Source organism: Pangasianodon hypophthalmus, chromosome 1 (assembly GCF_027358585.1).
Source record: "Pangasianodon hypophthalmus isolate fPanHyp1 chromosome 1, fPanHyp1.pri, whole genome shotgun sequence".
NCBI classification, from domain to species: Eukaryota; Metazoa; Chordata; class Actinopteri; order Siluriformes; family Pangasiidae; genus Pangasianodon; species Pangasianodon hypophthalmus.
The window spans coordinates 31231434-31254801 of record NC_069710.1 but is presented as its reverse complement, the minus strand read 5'-3'; the positions used below and the strand labels follow the sequence as shown (position 1 = coordinate 31254801).

Below are 23368 nucleotides of genomic sequence, written 5' to 3'. Positions count from 1 at the left end.
CTAATGTCGCGTCTTGATGTAGGATGCCAGAGGAAGAACATGTCTGAACTCGGAAGATTATATCTATTTATACTCAGACCTTATCAGTAATTTAGTTACTTTAGCAACCCCTGCTTCTCAGTAATGAATAATTAGACAGGGCTGTATATTAACTCTCAATGTTGACCATTACAAATTATTCAAACGCCCTCTACCCACGGGTCTCTCCCCTCTCTTCCAGGAGAGAACCATGGCCTTGGACTTGGAGGTGGTGATTTGCAAACATGTGATCTACAGACTCAGTGTTATTATATGTACAATATGCGTACAGGTTTTCTGTTTTGCTTTTAAAAATAGAAAAGAAAGACAAGCCTCATTACTGTTCAGTTTAATTATTTAAGCTACCAGATTAATTATATGTAAACTCATATGTAGGTTCATCTCAGCTGGTGAAAAACAGAGAAGTAATAAAATACTGTCATGTTGTGGGACATCTGATACAAAGAACAAAGCATTTTAAAAGCAAAACTTCTTAACTTTTATCACCAGAGTTTCAGCTGTTCTTTAAGTAGCGCTGTACAGTAAAAGTTCATCTTGTCCTCGTAATCCTTTGTGTCTGAGACTCAGAACAGATCATAATGTCCTGAACCTGTAAAAAGGAGATTAGGGCAGGATAATCATATGCTAATCACACTCAGTCATCACACTCCTCACAAAAACAATCCGTGTGAACAAGTGTGTGAGTGTAAAATCTTTCCCATATATTCTGTGTATAGACAATAAAGATTCTATACTCACACTTACTGGCCACTTTTCTAGGAATACCTACTAATACTGGGTCTGACCCCCCTCTGGTCTCAGAAGAGCCTTAGATCTTCATGGTATGGATTGCACAAAGTGTTAGAAACTTTTGCTCCATGTTGACATGACTGCATCACACAATTGCAGCAAATTTGTCAGCTGTACATTCATTCTGGGACTCTCTCATTTTACCACATCCCTAAGATGCGCTCAAATCTGGGGAGTTCAAGGAACCAGTCTGAGATGACTTGTGCTTTGTGACTGGTCCATTTTCATGCTGGAAGTAGCCATTAAAAGATGGGTAAATTGTGGCCATTAAGGGATGCACATGATCAGCAATAATACTCAGAGAGCCTGAGGCATTCAAACAATTGAGGTGTCCAGTGTGTGCCAAGAAATCATTCCCCACACCATTACACCACCACCGGCAACCTGAACTCTTGATAAAAGGCAGGTTGGGTCCAGAGATTCATGCTATTAATGCCAAACGCTGACCCTAACATCTGCAGCAGAAATCGAGATTCATCAGACCAGGCAATGTTTTTCCAAACTGGAGAAACAGAAATACAGAAAACTGTGCAGTTTCTGTGAACCTCTACCCACTATATCCTCAGATTCCTGTCCTTGGTTGACAGGAGTGGAACCCAATGTGGTCTTCTGTTGTTGTAGCTCATCCACCTGAGTTATGGTGTGTTCTGAGATGCTTTTCTGCTCACTATAGCCTTCCTGTTAGCTCAAAACAGTCTGGCCATTCTCCTCTGGCCTCTTCCATAAAGAGAGAACTGTGGCTAACTGGATTTTTTTAATTTATTTTTTTTTATTATTTTGCACTATCCTGAGTAAACTCTAGAGGATCTTTAACTGAGGCTCTTGACCTGCACCTGCATGATTGTAGACATTGCATTGCTGCCAGGTGACTGGTTGGATAATCGCATGAATGTGAAAGTGTGCAGGTGTTCCTACTAAAGTGGCTGGTTTTATATGCAGGATACTGTACAAAATCTCACTGTAGTGTCTGCAGTTTAAAGTGTGGATCTTTAAGTAGATCAGAGAGCAGTTTCACTCCTGATGCTTCTGTTTTATTATATTTAAGATTTAGATGCAATTCTATTTCACCCTTCCTAACAGCGAGGGATTGGTGTTTAACAATTAGATACAAGTCATCCACAAGTCATCCATTGTCAATGGCTGTCTGTTCCTTTATACTTCTTGCCTTGTACACAGGCCAGAACTTTTTGTATGTCTCTCTGCACCACAGCTGTGCATTTCTGCCTCTAAAACTCAACAACTGATTCTGCCAACATTGCACAGAATTCAGCTATCAGACCAAGCAGAGTCTTGCTTTTGGCACCAAATGCCTTCTCAGCTTCTTCCTCGCTCAGATCTGTTGTCCCAATCAGACAGGATGATATGGCACCCTCAGCAGCGTTACCAACACCTGTGGGTTTGGCCTCTAAAGAAGAATTGCAGGCTCAGGACTGTGACCCAACAGTTTGAGAGATGCTCCTGAATGCGGAGACCCCAGTACATTGTATGTACATAGTACATTTTCTTAAGAGGAAACTGTTCAATTAATGGACCCAGTGCACTCTCCAGCAATAATACTAGTTTTCTGTAGGGAATCTATTGACCTCATAGTTCTCCATGAAGGGAAACCTGATGGGAGTTCCTTGTTATGCCCAGTGCATGCGCTCTTATGTGGAGTGGACAGTGGCAATTCAGTCATCAGATCAATTGTATGTCTATGGGGGAAGGCATGGGAAGTACCCCTCTCTAAGCAGAAACTGGCCCACTTGGTGGTGGATGTCATCATATCAGCCTATAATCAGTGTCGTTGCACGAGGAGCTTCTCCTCATCATATGTAGCATAGCATGCATAGTTAACATTGCCTCTTCCAGGCCCTTCTAGTGCAATGAGTATGGTGCTCATATCCAAACCTTGCCAGTCAGTCGTAAGTTAAGTCAGTTCCTTGTGACATTGTGTTATAGGTTATACAGGTGGTATACCCATCCCTGGCAATTAGGAGGGGTGAAGTTTAATGCAAGTTACATCTGTTACTGTGGTTATGTCAACAACAAATAACCATTTGGGTGTCTTGTCTCCTATAACTAGGTTTCAGGGCCAGATAGTTATTGACAGTGGTATTTTACGTTGATGACTTTCACCTCATGTTTTTGGGGTAAGGTCTTGGTGCACACACAAAAACACACACATACATATTATGCTCCTTAGTCCATGAAGTGTATGTAAGAATGCAAATAATAATGATAATAATAATAATAATAATAATCATCATAATAAAATAAAATCCAGAATGCTGTACTTCTATTTCATTGTTTGTCACTTTTGAATTATGTAAAGCAAAAACACAGAACGCAGATTTAAACTGTCTGGATAACTATTACAATAACTGCTATGTTATTAAAATTATACTACAGGTCAGATAATATTTTATTTATCCATGTAAAAGCCATATAACAGAAATGCACAATGTAAATGTTTGAAGATGATCTCCAGTTTACAGTGTGGATTCTCCAGTCCAGCAGAGAGCAGCAGCACTCCTGTGATGTCCAGTTCTCTCACATTGGAGGAGTCTGAGCTGAGAACTGAAGACAGTATTCTGTAAGATTACGACCACACATACTGGGAAAGAAATGATGATATATCAGAACAGTAACATCTGAATGAGTGTGTGTGTGTGTTGGGGGGTGTGTGTCATGGTAAAGTTTTTATATCATGATGGTAACCAAATGTCCCCACAAGGATAGGAATGTCTGATAGTCTTTACCTCGTGGCGACATTTAGCCGGTCACCAAGAGGGAAACTGCTTTTCTACAGTTTTTATTTAAAAACCTTTCTAATTACTGATATACAACTTTTCTTATTTACTTACTCTCTGAAAGTCTTGGGGATCTCTCCACTCTCTGCTTCACATGTGTGTGATTATTTTATTGGGCACGGTCTGATCAACTCTTCTTTCTGAGGATCACTGAACCCTCGTACCTGTATTACCTGGTCTACACACTCAGGAGGCATCTGATTGGCTGCTCCTGGTCGAAAGGTTATCCAGAGGAGAGCAGAGGGAAGCAGATTCCCCTTGATGAAGTTCATCAGGAGCACATCTACTGAGGCTGACTTTGTTACATCTCATAAACTTGCATTGTTCTGGAAAACTAGAGAAAGCTGAAATTCATCTAGACCATTGCATTAAATTAAATTAAATGGAAGTGGAAACATGAAGGTGATGTCCTGTTTCGCTTTTCCTTCAGTCCAGTCCAGAATGAACTTCTGCACAGAGATGATTTTTCCAACTCCAGAAATTCCTTTAGTCTCCTCAAGACAGTCGAAATACAGATTTGGTTAATAGTTATGGTTATGGTTAATTAGCGGAATTAACCACATTAAATCTGTGATTCCTACAGGTTACCCATAATTAACCATAACGCTGATGCAAGTAGATAAAGTAGATAAAGCAAAAATACAACCTTCATCCTTTTACTATGTTGTCTACTTTTTGGACATTCATTAGACATTCATTAGGTTATATTACAACATATAACCACCTTAAATACAGACTCTAACTGACGTGTTCAGATTTTACTTCTTTAGGGGTCTGAAAACAAAGAGAGCCTTCAGAAATCTATATTGTTTAATCACAACTGCACAAATCACACCAATACATGTACAAACAGATGTTTAACTCCATCATATTATAATTAAAATATGTTGCCAATTAATTATTATTTCAAGTCAAGTCGAGTGGGTTTTTATTGTCATTCCTCTATAAAGCTTGCATACTCCAGGACCACAAGGACTACATAAAGTGCAAATACACAACAGAGACGAGTGCAGGACAAAAAATACAAAGGACAGAACAATAAATACACAAGACAATAAATACACAGGACATGGGCTGTAAATTGTAACCTATTTGTAGGGTAGTGTTCCATAAAGTGACTGATGCAGCTGTGTAAAGTGCAGGTGTGCAATGTTGTTGAGTCGTACTGGGTTAGGGGTTTGACTAGCCCAGGTGAGCGCTGGGAGGCAGCGGGGTGTTGAGTAATCTGACTGTCTCAGGGAAGAAACTGTTGTGGAGTCTGCTGCTGGTGGTGGTAGCATGGATGCTCCTGAAGCTTCTGCTAGATGGCAGGAGGGTGAAGAGTCCTCGAGAGGGGTGAGAGAGATTGTCCGCAATACTGGTGGCTTTGAGGATGCAGCAATTGTTGTATGGGGTGTCAAACTACAAAAGTCTCCATACATAAAGGAAATTAACACTTTTTAGCAAAACGTAACTTTATTTACAAACCATCCTCTACATGATTGGCATTTCTTTGTAAACACACGGAGTCGTCTCTCCCATTCATGATGAACTCGTGTTCACACATCTGATGTAATGTATGTAACTGCATGTCCATTGCACCTTGCGACAGCTTCCTGATCCAGCCATGAGAATGATTTCAATACCTTCTTCTTTTGTCAAAGGCATTCTGAAAGGCTAGCTGAAAAAATATATATAATATAAACTAAGTATGAAGAATCTTGGAAGACATTTTGGTAAAGTGTTAATTTCTCTTGTGTATGCAGACTTTTGGGACACCCTGTAATTTGTTCACAGATATGATCACACATCTTATATAAATTGTTTGGAAGCATTTACAAAAGAATAGGATTAAGTGTCTCATGTCTCCCTCTACTGGCAGGAATAATCAGTGCACTTTTGGATCCCAACATTTTTAGTGGTTCAAATCTTCAAAATGTCAGTGTAACCTCCAGAAACTGCCAAAAAAGACAAAGCAGTCTTAAAATAAAAAGAGTTTATTGCATGACAGAATTGAAGCACACAGCAGGGCAAAATCATTGGCTGAGATACATTATCATATATTATTCAGTTAATGATGGTACAGGCTACAACCCTGTAATGAATATTCATGAAATTAGATAAGACACATCATCTTGTTTTTAGTATTTTGTCCAAGTGAAAGATTCAAATCTTCCACAGACCCAGCACAATTGAAGGGGTGTACTCATATTTACATTGTTTTTACGCACTCAAACCTTTAGTAAATCTGGGAAAGTCCAGAGATCTTAAGTCAGTAATGTTGATCTTGATGAAGAAGCTGGACGCAATCATGTGAGATTGGCACTGATTTTAATATCACAGAGTCACTGTTTGAGGCATTGGTCATAACAAAGGCAGACAGGGTTAACACAGGCATACCCATGATCAAAACCTGGAACTAGGAAAAACCAGGGGAAAAAACTCAGACTTATTGGACATAAAGCACTATAAGACTTCATGAAGGAACTAGGACATGTGAGGATATAAATATTGTATGCAAACTGATCAGAAACTAATACAAAAAAAAAAAAAAAACATAGCAGCACTGATTTGTGCCGGAAGCCGGGCAGCGTGCAGGGGAATTACATGGCAGGAGCTTGTCTAGACTTCTCACTTGTCTTGTAAAGATTTTTTCCTCAATAATCTTTCATCACTTCCCTCATGATCCTCTACATTTTACAATACTTAACAATGTGGCATGGATTGCTACCTTCCTGATTTTCCTTAATTTCTTCACCAGTTTTATCTCTTTCTTTCTTCTTGGTCACACCTCCAGTTGTTCAGTTATTACCTCAGTCTATCGTGTGCCATTGAAAAGAGGCTGGTTGTCCTTTTTTTTATGTTTTCTAGCTCCTAACTCTAATTCATCATCCTCTGTGTTTTAGGAATTGACCCAAGTCGACTTTGAAGTAAGGAATAAAACACTCTGTGTCATGTTGTTACAGGAAAAAATTCAACTATGGTATAGTAGGATGAAGTGGAAGCACCACCCTGAAGCTGATTATTTTCTTTTAACAGCACATCCTGAAGTGTTTTATTCGTTTTATGCTACAGCTGTATATCTTTTCAGGCTAAAATGGCAGAAAGGAGTGATGCAGCAAATAAACGCTTCGATGGCCAGCACGATCACGCTTTTTACTTAATTTATTCTTACTTTCTCAGTGAATAAATTATACAGGTTAATTAAACATCATCAGTTAAAGAATACTTCCAAAGAGTCCATCATTTCGTGATTACCTTAAGCATTTAGAAAACTCGTATGCTGTAGCTTTAGCTGTATCTTTTCCATGGGATGTGCTTGATAAAATTTTATTGCCATCATCATTCATATGCCTGAGGGGATTTAGAAGATGATCAATTGTTCACACTTTAAACAGGCATTGTTGCTTGATATGCTAAAAACTATCCAGTTTTCTTGCCTTGTTATGATTTTAACTTGTCTAAGTTTCTCTCTGTACTGATTTTCCTCAATTTCTTTTTTAGACTCTGCTGGAAATCTATTCAATGCACCTCTCTGTCCTTCTCCCGCTCTACATCAGAGAGATATTCTCAGGTGTGTATCGATGTTCTCACTAATGAGGCAGGAGGGTTTCAGTGAACAGGATGTTCAGATGTGTGATGTGTCTGTTCAACTGTTTCTCTTAGTCACCATCTTCCACATCATCAGACACAGAATCAGATCCAAAAGAACATTACCGTTTAGTGTGTATGTGTGTGTGTGTGTGTGTGTGTGTAAACAGGTGGAAAGGAAGGTCAAGAAAACTCAAACTGATTTCTCTCTCTCTCTCTCTCTCTCTCTGTCTCTCTCTGTAAGTAAATGTGAGTTTATTCCTCACACCGTGCATCTCTTCTGGATGTGTGAAAGGAGAAGTGAATGATGCTCCAACCTGACAGGTGAGTGACAGCTCTGAGAAATGCAGAGCAGCGCTGCGTCCTGTTCCGGGAGGAAAAACAACTCGACTCAAACTTCACTACAACTCAGAGATGAAATATTTGTGTGCAGTGGAGAAATACATGTGGCGTTCTTTGTGGATAACACTTAATATCAGGATTTATCTCTAACAGGTGAGAAATCATCAGTATGATCCCATTTTTACAAAAGTTTAACCAGCAGTGACTCTCAGACAGTCCTGGGATTTGAACTGAAATCCTAATGGTTACAGAGAAAAGTGCAATAATAATCATTTTACATTTCTTATATGTGATCTGAGTAAAATCCACCATAATGAAGTTGGACGGAATCCCTAATAACTTCCTTTTTGTTTTGGCTTGGTAAAAATTTGCCTTCAAAGTTCCCTGTAGTTTCACAATAAAGTATTGGCACCCTTGGCTGTGTTGGGGGATGCAAGCAACCATTAATGCAAGTTTGCTCTTTATAGTTTCTGTCAAACATTAAACTGCATTGCACACACAGTGGCACTGTACAGTAATACAGACTGCAGTCAACACTTTACATAAACTTTACGTTTGCTGTCAATTTATTTAAGGTTTACATTGCTAGTATGAACATATTTATTTACTGTATCTATGACTATATAGCAACATGTAGTTAAATACAGTAATAATAGTAACATAGCATATTTATCACACACACACACATGAACACACCTTCAGAGCCGCTCTTTTGACCAGACTGCTTTAAAGTTGGAATGCACCTTTTATAGGTTTTGTGGTTGCTAAACTGTGTACACTGATGTGACAATGAAGTCTAAAGTCTGGTCATGTCTGTGTTTGGGTCATGCCTCACCATTAAAACAAATTTGCTGTTTCATGTTTAATATCGAATTTTTTTCAATCAATTTGTCAGTGTTTAATATGTTTTATGATACTTCATTACATATGATCTTATTTTATAAGTACCTTTATTGTTTAATGTGTTTGAGATTTAGTAAGTCATGTGAAATATTGTGATTTGTCAAGTATTGTGGAGCACTTTGTAAATAATAAGTAGAAAAGTGCTACACAAATGAAGACTATTTAATTAATTAATAGAAATGCTGCAGCATCTCACATGCATTATTCCAATTAAAATAATAATTAAAAAAAGAATAAAACGAGCCCCTCATTAGTCACCAACCACTATTCCCTAGAGAAACTCCTACTTTCACAGGTAGTGTTACTGTTAGTGGTACTGTTAGCAAGCCGAGTCACGCTTTTTGGTTGAAAACTGCTCAGTGTTTCTACTTTGTGTAAGTAATTATCAGGCCTTTTCATTTTGTCACTCAGGATATGAGCATCTGCCAAATGACTGAATGTAAATTTAATCTTCTTTATTGGACTCAACAGATGGTGCTTTACCATCAACAGTTAACGCCATAATGGCGTAAAGCAGGGATGAGGAGTGTCCAGCACTGATCCTGAGAAAAGAACAGAAATCCTCCTCACATGGAACTTGATAACCATTTATGCAAAATGTATTTCAGCATGCTATAAAACACTTAATTGGATTCTTCAGGCAAAGGTGTTTGTCTATAGGGATTGTTTGAGGATTTAATCCTCTGAAAACCTTGAATAATTGTAGGCAAATGGTTAAAATCATGTATTGATTTTATTACATAAATATCTGACTGCAATGCACAATTTCAGTTGACTGAATTATCTGATACCAGTAAGGCACCTTATTCCAATCAATGAACTTTAGATAAAAAGTTGGAAAGGTAATTTGTTGATCTGTTGATTACTACTAATTTGTAATAAAGCTTTTCACGAAAATGTGACTTAACGATTTCAGAGTCTTTTTATTCTAAGCGTGTAATGTAAGACAAAGTTACTCGGCTAGCTCAGAGATTTATTTGAAACCTGCCTTTAAAGTTTCTTGTCAGAGGTTAATTTAAACATTTAAAGTTCAAGAGTATTATTTGATTTTCTCTGGGAATTTTTCTAACTTACTAATTTCTAGAACAGCCGAGTACTAGGAAAGAAATCAGTTAAACAATTTATTAATCCATTATGAAAAAATGCAATAAGTTAAATATAAAAACAACTCAGATCTCCCTTCAGATCAGATGATAGATTCCCCCAGTGACTTAAGCAGCTGAAGTGAACACCACCTCCATCATCAACAGTATATAAAGAAAGGTAACATTAGGTGGCTTAACCAAGTACAGTTGATTGTTACATATTATCCTGAATGTTACCTATAGACTGTAGCAGCACGTTATATTTAAAAATGCTAATAGCTGCTACTAAACTTTCCATGCTGTAAAACTTCAAGAGATCTGGCTAGCTAGTTTAGATCACTGATCTAGCTAATGGCTAACCTGTACATGTTTCCGCAGGTTGGATGTTGAGCTGTGAAATGCTCATTGGCTTGCACAATTTTCAGATCATCACGCTATTACTTTTGAAGCAATAAAAACTGAGGATATCGGATTAATTGGGTCAGGGATACTCATCTACCTCCACTGAGTCAGACTGAACAATTGGCATGTAGACTTCAGGCAGGATAATAATTATTTTAAATGTGAACATATTGTCTTCTGGGGTTAAATGTATTATTATTTTTTACACTAACAGTGATGATCAAAAATAAATGTAACAACGTTGAATAGTTTCTTTTTAACAAACTCAAGTAACAGAACTACTATTTAATTCAACTCAAAGAAGTACCTTTACATTTACCACATACTCATGTTCTGTAAGAAATGTACATGTAGCTCCTTCTTTTGCAACTAACTCCATCAGGGTATAATGACAGGTATCAGTAGTAGAGGCAGATGCAAATGCAGGCAGGTTTATTACAGGAAGCAAGACAGAAACAGACAAAGATGAAAGACAAGAACTATAAAGATAAGATATGAACACAAGGCAAGGAATATAAGGACTATAGACACAAGGGCACAAGCACCTGACAATGAGAGGCACAGAGTCCAGAATTTAAACAGTCATACTAATTAGGTGAAACAGGAAACAGGTGTACGTAATCAGTAAGGCATGTGACTTGGTCATGTGATGTGGCCCTAACCCTAACACTGTCATAATAATTAGGTGAAAAAGGAAACAGGTGTACGTAATCAGTAAGGCATGTGACTTGGTCATGTGATGTGGCCCTAACCCTAACACTGGGGATGATGGGTAGCATAATTCTGCACCATACAGGCACAAACATGACACATCATTAGTTGTAAATATTTATTTTATATTTATATTTCTGTAAAGCTGCTTTGTGACAATGTCCATTGTTAAAAGCGTTATACAAATAAAATTGAATGTAACTGAATTGAATTATTTATTATTTATACATGAGACTGCTTTTTCAGAACTAAGAACTTGTGTTTAAATATGGAGGCGCAAAACATTTGGGAAATTGCAAGGAACGAGAGTTATTTATTTATTTATTTATTTTACTGTATCGCTCCTTTGAAAGTTTCAGCAAGAAATATAAAACTCCTTAAGAAGTGATATAAGTAAGTAACTTGGTAAGACTTTCTCTACAGAGTTGCTAAAACCTTTATCATTAGAACTAATGAGTTGTATTTTGGAATTTGTTATTCTGATTTGAATGTTGTTTATCAGTACAGGGAAGCATGTCAATATTCTCCTTTCACTTATTCTACATATCTGCTACAGTAGACTGAGTTTAGGTTGAAATATGCTGGAGTATTTCCTTAATGTCTTTTACTAGAACGTCATTACTTTTTGACTCAATGACCAGTGCTAGATGTGTTAATCTAAAATAAACACCACATTTCATCACACATTTATTGTTTAACACTATAAAATAGGACATTAAACACAGACCGATTTGTCTGCCATGCTGTTTATTGCATTCTCGTTACTATTTATAGCATTCCATTACGTACGATCATAAAGAAGAGCAATAAAACAAGGGTAATTTAAATATCAAATTGCTCAAATTGCTCATTACAAAATTTTCCTGCACCCTGGAACTGAATTGGACTTAACTGGGATCTTATGTCATGAATCTAAAAAAAATAGTTGTGATTGCATAAGTATTCACCACGTGTTGCTGTGAAACAGAGTCACATAGTTAGTTGAATGGAGTCGATACACCGGTGTGCAATACACCTGTTCCCAGAGTTTGTTAGAAAACAAACACATTCCTGACTTAGAAAAGTCCAGGACAAGGTTCTGGAAAAGTATCAATCATGGTTTGGTTATACTAAAATATCCCAAACTTTGAAAACCCCACAGAGTGACATTATTAAAAATGAAAATAATATAGTACAACTGTGACTCTTCCTAGAGAAGACCGTCCACCAAAAGTCAGCAAGCAGGTAAAGAGGGGATTGGTCAGAGAAACAACCAAGTCAAACGATAACACTGAAGGAGCTTCACAGGACAACCGTAGCCTCAACAAGTGGAACTCAACACCAAGGACATCGACAAGAATGCCTCAACCACCAACAAGTCTAGTCCTTTCAGACATTAGAGCTCATGCTATGGAGCTGCTTTTCTTCAGCTGCGACTAGGGCTCTAGTCAAGATAAATACCAACTATCAGATACCAAATTTATTTTAGCACAAAACCCGCAGGCCTCTGTTAGACAGCTGAAGAGGCAGAAAAATTTCACCTTCCAGCACGATAACGACCCAAAGCACAAATCCAAGTCAACAAGGAAATGGCTTCAGAAGAAGAAGATCAACATTTTGGAATGACACATTCAGAGTCCAGATCTAAATCCTTTTAAAAACCTGTGGAATGACTTGAAGAGGGCTGTGCACAGGAGATCCTCTCACAATCTGATAGATCTGGAGCATTTTTGAAAGGAAGAGTGGAATAAAATTCCTAAAAAAAAAGGTATATCTTCTCTTATCTTATCTTATTAAATCAAGATGTGCTAAGTTGGTAGAATCTTACCCAAAAACACTGAGAGCTGAATTACAAGCAAAAGGTGCTTTAACAAAGTAATAGTTAAAGGTTGTACACACTTATAAAACCAGGTTTTTCCCCCTAAAACTTTCAGTTTTTCACTTGAACTTTGTTGGTTGCTATATCACATTAAAGCTGTTAAAAGATCTGATGTCTTGGATTTACCTTGTTATTATTTACAACACAAAACCCTGCAGTTTTAACAGGGGTGTGTAAAGGTTTTATATCCACTGCAGTCTATTATATGGCTATAAAGAGCTTTTTTAAATTTAAGCTGTTCCTAGTCAGCTAAAGTTATATATGTGTAAAATATACAGTAAGTGTCAGTAACCATGTCAGTGTCATTGCAGTCGTGAGAATAGTGTACCACCACCATATGTTAGATCGGGTCCTCAGTGATCCTAGGATGGTCCACATAGATTGGGTGATAAGCTGTAAATAGCGACTGATGGGCTAATCAATATTTATATACCTACAAAGTGACCTATGTGGTAGTTAGACCTGATAAAACGGCCAGTGAGACGATATACACTGATCAGTCATAACATTAAATCCATCTACCTAATATTGTGCAAGTCCTAATTGACCAGTCGAGGCATGGACTCCACAAAACCTCTGAAGGTGTGCTGTGGTTTCTGGCACCAAGGCGTTAGCAGAAGATCCTTTAAGTCCTGTAAGTTGCGAGGTGAGGCATCCATGGATCGGACTTGATCAGCTTCTTCCATTGCTCCATGGTCCACTTCTGATGCTCACGTGCCCATTGTAGGAGCTTTTGGCAGTGGACAGAGGTCAGCTTGGGCATTCTGACCGGTCTGCTGCTACGCAGCCCCATATACAGCAAGCTGCAATGCACTGTGTTCGGACACCTTTCTATCAGCCCATATAGACAGCCACCTAGGGTGGCACGTGCTCGGGGCGGCATGCGGCGCTGCCCACACACGCAGCTTTCAGACATGCTCTTCACTTCTTTCTAGTTCATTTGAAGCAGTTTTCCACAGGATTGCGTCCGCTCTCTGTTTGGCGTGGTGCGCAGGGCCCCACTCATTGAAAATTAATTCTTTAGAGGCCCCTTGTGGTACACCTCCCCTTTCTGCTGCCCCTCAAACCTCTGCTGCTGTCTGTCTGCTCATGAAAAGTCACCTGCAGGAAGCCTCAAATAGGGGAGGGATGAGATTTTAATAGTGCAACACAAAAAAAATTACTAAGTGAAATCGCAAAATAAAATGCTTTTCTACCTCTGATGTACATCCAGTGATGTACAGTTACAATTTTCTTGGATTTTTGCGAAAGAATAAATGACAACAAGAGACTGACACACTGTACACCACAAATGTGAAAAGGTTTTCCTTTGATTGATTGACAGGGCAGAACGGGATGGGTGATGTTTACAAGCGTGTGTGACCTGATGAGAAGAGAAACTCTGAATGAGAATAAAACATCTGAGAATGAAAAGATCAAAGCCATCAGGATTTCAATTTCAGAAAAAGAGAAAGGAGGACGATGAGAAAGGGAACAAAGATAAAGGTATGCTATGTATGTCATCCCATACAATGTTTTGCATTAACTTTATTAATGTGTAATTTTGCAGTGCTAGCTATGCTAATGCCATAATAGTCAGCAATATGTATAAGACCAGATCACATGAAAGTTTGGACTGTGCATTATAACAATTTTAATAACCTAAATTGCCGAATCAGTAAATGCATTATTATTTTAATGTTATATTCTCATATTGTAACAAGCTCTTTTTTGTCCATGTCATTTGCACTGCAGTGGCACTCCATTATATCACAATCTTATTGCTAGTATCATACCTCATGCACTGTGCCACCTTTTTGCACATTTCTGACTCTGAGTAGAAGCAAGGTGACTTTATTCAGCCATTTCTCTATTTATTTATTTATTTAATTGTTATTTGAGTTAAGTTGAATTGATTATTGTAAATAGTTCTGTATTCAATTGTTGTATTTATTGTATTCGTATTTTAATTTATACTTTATTTATTATACTGGGGGGAGAGGGTATTGAGGGGCATCTAATTTTGCCTTGGGCACCAAGTAAGCCAGAACCGCCACAGGTGCCACTGTAACGAGATAATCAATGTTATTCACTTCACCTCTTCAAGTCTGCTACTCTAACCATTAGGCCACGACTGTCTGTGGGGATTGTTTGAGGATTTAATCCTCTGAAAACCTTGAATAATTGTAGGCAAATGGTTAAAATCATGTATTGATTTTATTACATAAATATCTGACTGCAATGCACAATTTCAGTTGACTGAATTATCTGATACCAGTAAGGCACCTTATTCCAATCAATAAACTTTAGATAAAAAGTTGGAAAGATAATTTGTTGATCTGTTGATTACTACTAATTTGTAATAAATCTTTTCACGAAAATGTGACTTAACGATTTCAGTGTCTTTTTATTCTAAGCGTGTAATGTAAGACAAAGTTACTCGGCTAGCTCAGCGGTTTATTTGAAACCTGCCTTTAAAGTTTCTTGTCAGAGGTTAATTTAAACATTTAAAGTTCAAGAGTATTATTTGATTTTCTCTGGGAATTTTTCTAACTTACTAATTTCTAGAACAGCCGAGTACTAGGAAAGAAATCAGTTAAACAATTTATTAATCCATTATGAAAAAATGCAATAAGTTAAATATAAAAACAACTCAGATCTCCCTTCAGATCAGATGATAGATTCCCCCAGTGACTTAAGCAGCTGAAGTGAACACCACCTTCATCATCAACAGTATATAAAGAAAGGTAACATTAGGTGGCTTAACCAAGTACAGTTGATTGTTACATATTATCCTGAATGTTACCTATAGACTGTAGCAGCACGTTATATTTAAAAATGCTAATAGCTGCTACTAAACTTTCCATGCTGTAAAACTTCAAGAGATCTGGCTAGCTAGTTTAGATCACTGATCTAGCTAATGGCTAACCTGTACATGTTTCCGCAGGTTGGATGTAGAGCTGTGAAATGCTGATATCATTGGCTTGCACAATTTTCAGATCATCACGCTATTACTTTTGAAGCAATAAAAACTGAGGATATCGGATTAATTGGGTCAGGGATACTCATCTACCTCCACTCATTACTTTTTGACTCAATGACCAGTGCTAGATGTGTTAATCTAAAATAAACACCACATTTCATCACACATTTATTGTTTAACACTATCAAATAGGACATTAAACACAGACCGTTTTTTCTGCCATGCTGTTTATTGCATTCTCGTTACTATTTATGTGCGTCATTCCATTACGTACGATCATAAAGAAGAGCAATAAAACAAGGGTAATTTAAATATCAAATTGCTCAAATTGCTCATTACAAAATTTTCCTGCACCCTGGAACTGAATTGGACTTAACTGGGATCTTATGTCATGAATCTAAAAAAAACAGTTGTGATTGCATAAGTATTCACCACGTGTTGCTGTGAAACAGAGTCCCATAGTTAGTTGAATGGAGTCGATACACCGGTGTGCAATACACCTGTTCCCAGAGTTTGTTAGAAAACAAACACATTCCTGACTTAGAAAAGTCCAGGACAAGGTTCTGGAAAAGTATCAATCATGGTTTGGTTATACTAAAATATCCCAAACTTTGAAAACCCCACAGAGTGACAATTATTAAAAATGAAAATAATATAGTACAACTGTGACTCTTCCTAGAGAAGACCGTCCACCAAAAGTCAGCAAGCAGGTAAAGAGGGGATTGGTCAGAGAAACAACCAAGTCAAACGATAACACTGAAGGAGCTTCACAGGACAACCGTAGCCTCAACAAGTGGAACTCAACACCAAGGACATCGACAAGAATGCCTCAACCACCAACAAGTCTAGTCCTTTCAGACATTAGAGCTCATGCTATGGAGCTGCTTTTCTTCAGCTGGGACTAGGGCTCTAGTCAAGATAAATACCAACTATCAGATACCAAATTTATTTTAGCACAAAACCCGCAGGCCTCTGTTAGACAGCTGAAGAGGCAGAAAAATTTCACCTTCCAGCACGATAACGACCCAAAGCACAAATCCAAGTCAACAAGGAAATGGCTTCAGAAGAAGAAGATCAACAGGGGTGTGTAAATGTATACAGCAAGCTGCAATGCACTGTGTGTTCGGACACCTTTCTATCGGGCTATATAGACAGCCACCTAGGGTGGCACGTGCTCAGGGAGACATAGGGTGCTGCCTAGCTATCAGACATGCTCTTCACTTCTTTCTAGCTCATTTGAAGCTGTTTTCCACAGGATTGCACCTGCTCTCTGTTTGGCATGGTGCGCAGGGCCCCACTCATTGAAAATTAATTCTTTAGAGGCCATTAACCAACATAGGAAAGAATACACACACAAAAAGAAAAATAAATCCAGGGACATACCGTCATTCACAAAGGCATGGCAAAAGACTGGGGAAAAATGGCAGAGAGAATTGCAGACATCATTAGGAAAGTTTAAGTTTACTTTATTTATTTGTCTGGGACCATGTACAAAGGACTTGTAATTTCAAATTCAATAAATATTGCTGAATATTTTTGTGCTCATTTTATGTTGTTCCACCTGGTTTTACCAAGGAACTATCTCGGTAGGAGTTAGGACAGAGAAATTTGTCAATTTTATTGCTGAACTCCTATGCAAGTCCAAAAGAATAAAGTACACACTTCATTTAAATGGTAAAATAAAGAATAAATAGAAGACAGGATTCGATCCCACAGAGGCATGACCCCTAGTTTGGGAACTCCTGGGTTACATTAAAAGCAGATACCTGTGATTACTTTATCCAGTAATAGAATGCAGACATGATTGATTGATTATTAGTGGAGTGGAAAGTGGAATGAATGTCTAAATTTACATCACATTCAGAAATGCCTTTTGTAATTACCATTACCTTTAGACCATTTTTATTACAGTACTTAATAGGTACTTGAGGATAGAGTAGGAAAAACCCTGAGTGTCATTTATTGTGTCATATGCAATTGTTAAGTGACAAATTACTTCCCTGTTGGTCCTTCCAAAAGAGGCTGGGTCATAAACCACTCAGGAGACATATAAAGCCAGTACAAAGAATCAATCTCCATTCAGAATAAATGTTCCTACAGTTTCATGCAGATAGCCCTACACTGTTTAACGTCTTTATTCTTCTCGGAGCATCATGCCACGCTGTCGGACTGACTGCATTGAGAAGCCTTTCTCCAGGCTCTTTGAGAAGCTTGGGCATGTGGTGGGTTCTTCTCTTGAGTGGTTCATAATCATTCCTCTGCTCATGTCCATAGGCTTTGGAGGAGGCCTGTTTTTTCTCGCCGAGCTCGAGGATAATGACATAGAGACCCAGTTCACACCTATCGATGGATTATCGAAGACAGCTAGGCTTTTTGTGATGGAGAATTTCCCAAATAATGACTCCATGTTCTCAAGCCAAAGACTCTACACCGAAGGGAAGTACGCTGTAATGATCCTGTCTACTGAAAATGGAGGCAACATTCTCACAAAGAGTCCATTCGAAGAAGTCATTCGCATTAACAAAAAAGTGACTAGTCTTTCAGTGAAGGTTGGACAGAGGCAGGTAGGCTTCAAGGATCTGTGCACCACCATGGATGGAAAGTGTGTCAGCAATGCCATAGTAGACATCTCTGAAAATAACGCAGACAAAATTGGACAGATAAATATAACCTTTCCAGTGCACACTTTCAGAAACAAACCCATCTTCCTTGGCTCTGAACTTGGTGGTGTGAAAACATCTGGAAACAGGATTCAGAATGCCCAAGCAATCAGACTTTTCTATTTCTTAAAAAACGTCCCCAGTTCTAATGAGTGGCTGAAAGAATTCCATCAAGTTCTTTATGCTGAAGCAAACAGCAAGAAAATCAAGGTATGATACAGATGATGCTGATGGACAAAATAATTCATTATCTTCTTATCAAGACCCATAACCATTACATTATACCACAGCGCTGTTGAATTTTTAAATTATGATTAGTCAGAAGGTGTTGATTAAGTTTCTGTAACACAGGTTTGTATTAATGCTCTCATTCTAATACATTATCATTTCTGAAATAGTAACAGCTCATTCCCAGGGCTATGTACATTTGACATACAGCACTGTGCAAATGTCTTAGACACCCTATTTTTTTAGTACAAACTTTGTTATAGATTTTTATTCTACATTATTGATTCAGTACAAAAACTTTTTAGATTCCAAACATTAGTTTTCCAGCACAAAATGAAATGTTACAGAAAAATGTTTGTATGTCAGTAAAGAAAGCAGCAGATTCCATAAGAGACACTTTTCAGATAAAAACATAATGAAGGCTGCTGGGTTTCGCTGCAGAAATAAGAAGCGAGTCGACAGTCAAAGTCTCCAGAAGAACTGTGGCTGCTTCTGCAAGATGCTCAGTAACACTTCCAGCTCATTTCCTTAGAAAACTGCACACATTGCACCTAATTGTACTCTTTATAGTATTTTTTTAAAATGTAGAAACATTTATTTTCATTATTTTTGAAGGCATCTTTGCTCTACAGTACTGTACATGGATTTTAAAAAAAGCATGTAACTATTGATATGTTGACATTTTCTGTAAGGAGATGTTTGTTTAACATTTATGGAAGGAGTCTCCAGTGTCTTTATAACAATTTTCCGGGCAGTCTTCAGGACAAGCTGGATTTTTTTTTTCCGGATTATTAAGTTCAAAAGAGAAAAAAGAGAGAACAGCTTATATAAATGGATAAAAAGTAAATGTCATTCTGTAATAAATTTAAAAAATGTGTAATCATTAGCAAATTGCTGTGGTATGAATGTATGTTACACAGGGTTGATAACAGTAACCCAGCTTCATCACACCACCCTCTTATTTTCCTATAACAGCACACCCTGTCATGGTTAATTTTTACTTACATTTAGTGGTAAAACCTTAAAGTGCACATATTTGAGCAGGACTGGGTTTGAGTAAGAGATCTGAATAATATCTGTCTTGTTTATATAAAATCCGCTGATAATATGAGGTATTTAAAATAATGTTTTATTTACTCTTTTTTATGTATCTTGCTCTTTTCCTTTTTTGCAGATATCTCACTTTACCTCACTGTCCAGGCAGGAGGAGGTGCAGAAACACACTACTGATGGCCTCCCGTTTTTCTCCATCACCTATGTCCTTGCAATTGCGTTTTCCGTAATATCATGTATGCGGTAAGTAGGTTTTTGAGAACGGTTCTGAAATCTGTCCAAATCACCCATGACCAAATCAGTACACGAAATGTTAATGAAATTAATGAAATGTTAAGCCTGTGTATTGTTAATTAGAAGGAAAAAAGAGCCACATTAGAAACACATACTGACCTGCATTAACATCATGAATGGCAAAACAATTGTTTTTCACAATGTCTAATAAAACTATAAGATTATGTCTCATTAGATTATGTCTCATACTCTTCCCAACACATATTCACCTCCTTTGGTCCAGAATAGATGTGGAACAACCCCAAAACAAGTTCATTTCTGTTCTCACTTATATGATAGCAGCTATAAAAAGTCGTTTCTTCACCACCATCTCTTTTCTCTCTCTTGAAGGTAACGACAAAAAAAAAACAAACAAAAAAAAAAACAAAACAGCTTGTTATGCTACTGAGAAACAGCAAAGCATAAACTCCTCTGTCTAGAAAATATTGGACGACATACAGCTCTTCCTCTAACACTGGCGACTCCTTCCATAAATGTTAAATACAGAAAATTTCACCATTTCAATGATTGTATGTTTTCTTTGTTAACTAATAACACGTTTTTAATCTGTTTATTATTAGCGTTGGATTACATGGAGCGTCCACCAGATGTTAGAAGTTGCTATGTAATTTGTTAGCTACAAAATTGTAAATTGTTACTATAGAAAAAATAACAAATGAGAAGAAGCGCATTAATATAAACCTGAACTACCGTCAGAGCTGCTCTTACAGAAAATCACCTTCTGACCAGTGAGATTTGAGAATTCTTCATGTGAATGCAGCAATTTTAATGTTTTCTATCTGTCTTTTAGATTGGATAACGTGAGGAACAGGCTGTGGGTGGCGTTTGTGGGCGTCATTTCTGCTGGACTGGCCGTCATCAGCAGTTTTGGCCTGTTGCTGTACGCTGGAGTGCCGTTCGTCATAACCGTGGCTAACTCACCGTTCTTAATTCTGGGTAAGATATACAGAACACAGAAACATTATATATATAAAATGTAAATACACCAGGTGTACTCATATTTAAAATAAAATAAAAACACTATTTGAAAAAAGGTTCCTCATGGGTTATTTGGATAGTTAAAGGTTCCTAAAGAGATTCTACAAAGATCTCCTTCTGATAGAGAAATACACTGTTGTAGTGTTCCACATACAGTGGGCTCTTTAGGGGGTCTACCAGAGGGATAAACTGAAAAACCCTTAAAATGTCTAGATCAAACCTGCAATAGCTTCTGGTGACAAGTCATAGACTCTTTAAATTCTTCTTCTTCTTCTTCTTCAAATCATTCCAGCATAGTTTCTTAGGTTTGTTCCTCTTAGAAAATCCTACAATAGAAGGCTTCCTTTCCAGAGACGGTTTTAAGCAGAACCCCTTTAAAAGACTCAGAACCCTTAACTAAGGCACTTAGACTAACTTAGACTGAGTTTCTCAGGTGAGACACTCACTACACTCTTTTTTCAGATTTTTGGATAAATTGCGTCTATGTATATATCCATTCACTTACACTGTCATAATAAAAAAATGTCACTCTTTTTGTCCACTTATGACCACCATATTATCTGAACCACATCACAATCACATCATGTGATATATCCCTGGAAAGTGTTTCCTGAAACACACACAACTTTTTTTTGTGTACAGTGCATTGTATTTTCTTGTTTAAACAATAAATAAATGATTTTTAAATAAAATACATTAAGAGAGTAGAACTTTGGTTTTGATAATTATACACATTTATGCATGTTTAATTAGAAGAAGCCTCATTTATATCAACAATCAACTGAAAAAAGACTGATTGTGATATCAATTATTAAAAAATTACCCTATTGACCTGTAATGTCTCACCTTAAAAAACATTGTTTTGACAGTGTTAAAAATGGAAGATGTTATAAATAAATGTAAATGAATTGAATAATTTAACTAAAATTAGTTACTGCTTGAGTAGAAGGAATGTCAGAAATAGATCATGCTCCAGATTTTTTTTAATGAGAGTCCTTGAACCACACTTGGTTAACTTTTTGAGCTGTCTCTGCCTCACAGGCATTGGTGTTGACGATATGTTCATCATGCTGGCCAAATGGCAGCAGACCAACGTCAGAGACAGTGTTGAGAAGCGAATGGCAGACACTTATAAAGAAGCCGCCATGTCCATCACCATCACGACGCTCACCAATGTGCTGGGCTTCTACATCGGCCTCATGAGTGACTTCGCATCCGTCCAGATCTTCTGCCTCTACACCAGCACAGCCATTATATTCTGTTTCCTGTACAACATCACCTTCTTTGGAGGCTTTCTGGCCCTCAATGGGAGGCGAGAAGCTGGGAACCGACACTGGCTGACCTGCCTGAGAATCCCATTTGAGAGTCCGGTGGGTAAATCCAAGGCGTACGCCCTCTGCTGCACAGGAGGAGACTATGACCGGCAGACTGGCACAGAGAAAGAGCAGCCAGTTAATCATTTCTTCAAAAAGTACTACGGCCCCATTCTTACCAAGACACCAACCAAGGTGTGTGTGATATTCCTGTATCTTGGGTATCTCGCTGCTGGGATTTACGGGTGCTTCCTTTTGGAACAGGGGATCGAAATGAAACATCTAGCAGCAGATGACTCCTACGTAATCACGTTTTATGATGAAGAGAAGAAGTACTTTTCTAGTTATGGCCCAAACATCATGGTGGTAGTGACTGAGGAGTTTCCGTACTGGGATAAGTGCAGAAGATCTGAGCTAGACCGCTGCATGGAAGACTTCAACAAGCTCCATTTTGTCAACAAGGATCTGTATACCTCTTGGCTTGACTATTATGTTACATTTACTCAAAACACAGGACAAGACGTAAACAATGAGACCGTTTTTAAAACCAATCTGCCAAACTTCTTCAACCTCCTACCTGAGTTTGAGCAAGATGTGAACATCGTGAACGGTACAATCATTGCCTCTCGTTTTTTTGTGCAGACTATAAACATCGTCAACGCTACTATGGAGATAACGATGTTTAATGAGCTTAGAGACACAGCTGAATACTGTAAAGCGGCAAAACTACTGGTGTTTCATCCCATGTTCATCTACTTAGACCAATACACCGTGATAGTGAGCAGCACTGTTCAGAACGTGGGTGTCACTGCAGCGGTCATGCTGGTCATCTCACTTATCTTGATCCCCAATCCTCTGTGCTCTCTCTGGGTCACGTTCTCCATCGGCTCGGTCATCACCGGAGTTGCTGGCTTCATGGCATTATGGAAAGTCAATCTAGACTCCATTTCCATGATCATTCTGGTCGTGTGTATTGGTTTCACTGTTGACTTTTCAGCCCATATTTCCTACTCCTTTGTCTCCAGCAAGAAAGAAACCGCCAACGAGCGGGCTATCGACGCCTTGTCTTGTTTGGGGTATCCTATACTGCAAGGCGCTTTGTCCACCATAATAGGAGTCTTGGTGTTAGCTGGCTCCAAGAACCACATCTTTCGAACATTCTTTAAAATCATGTTTCTTGTCATGGTGTTTGGTTTGCTGCACGGCATTGTGTTCATCCCGGTCTTCCTCACGTGGTTTTCCTGCAGCTCGAACAAGCGTCATGACAATCGTGAGACGTGCAATGAGGAATACTCGATACAGAGTATAAGGACAACACAGACTCAAATATATGCCACTCAAAATTCTAACCAATGGTCAGGAGGAATGCATGACCCTGACTGTCCATGA

At 38.1% G+C, this 23368-nt stretch overlaps 1 protein-coding gene across 1 annotated transcript; it reads left to right on the top strand.

Annotated features, from left to right (window-relative positions):
* Positions 1 to 17606: 17606 nt before the first annotated feature.
* ptchd3a (patched domain containing 3a) lies at positions 17607 to 23368 on the top strand. The gene is made up of 4 exons (XM_026944739.3): positions 17607 to 18323; positions 19516 to 19637; positions 20479 to 20624; positions 21708 to 23368. The coding sequence occupies exons 1-4, from the start codon at positions 17607 to 17609 to the stop codon at positions 23366 to 23368; spliced, it is 2646 nt and encodes an 881-aa protein (XP_026800540.2).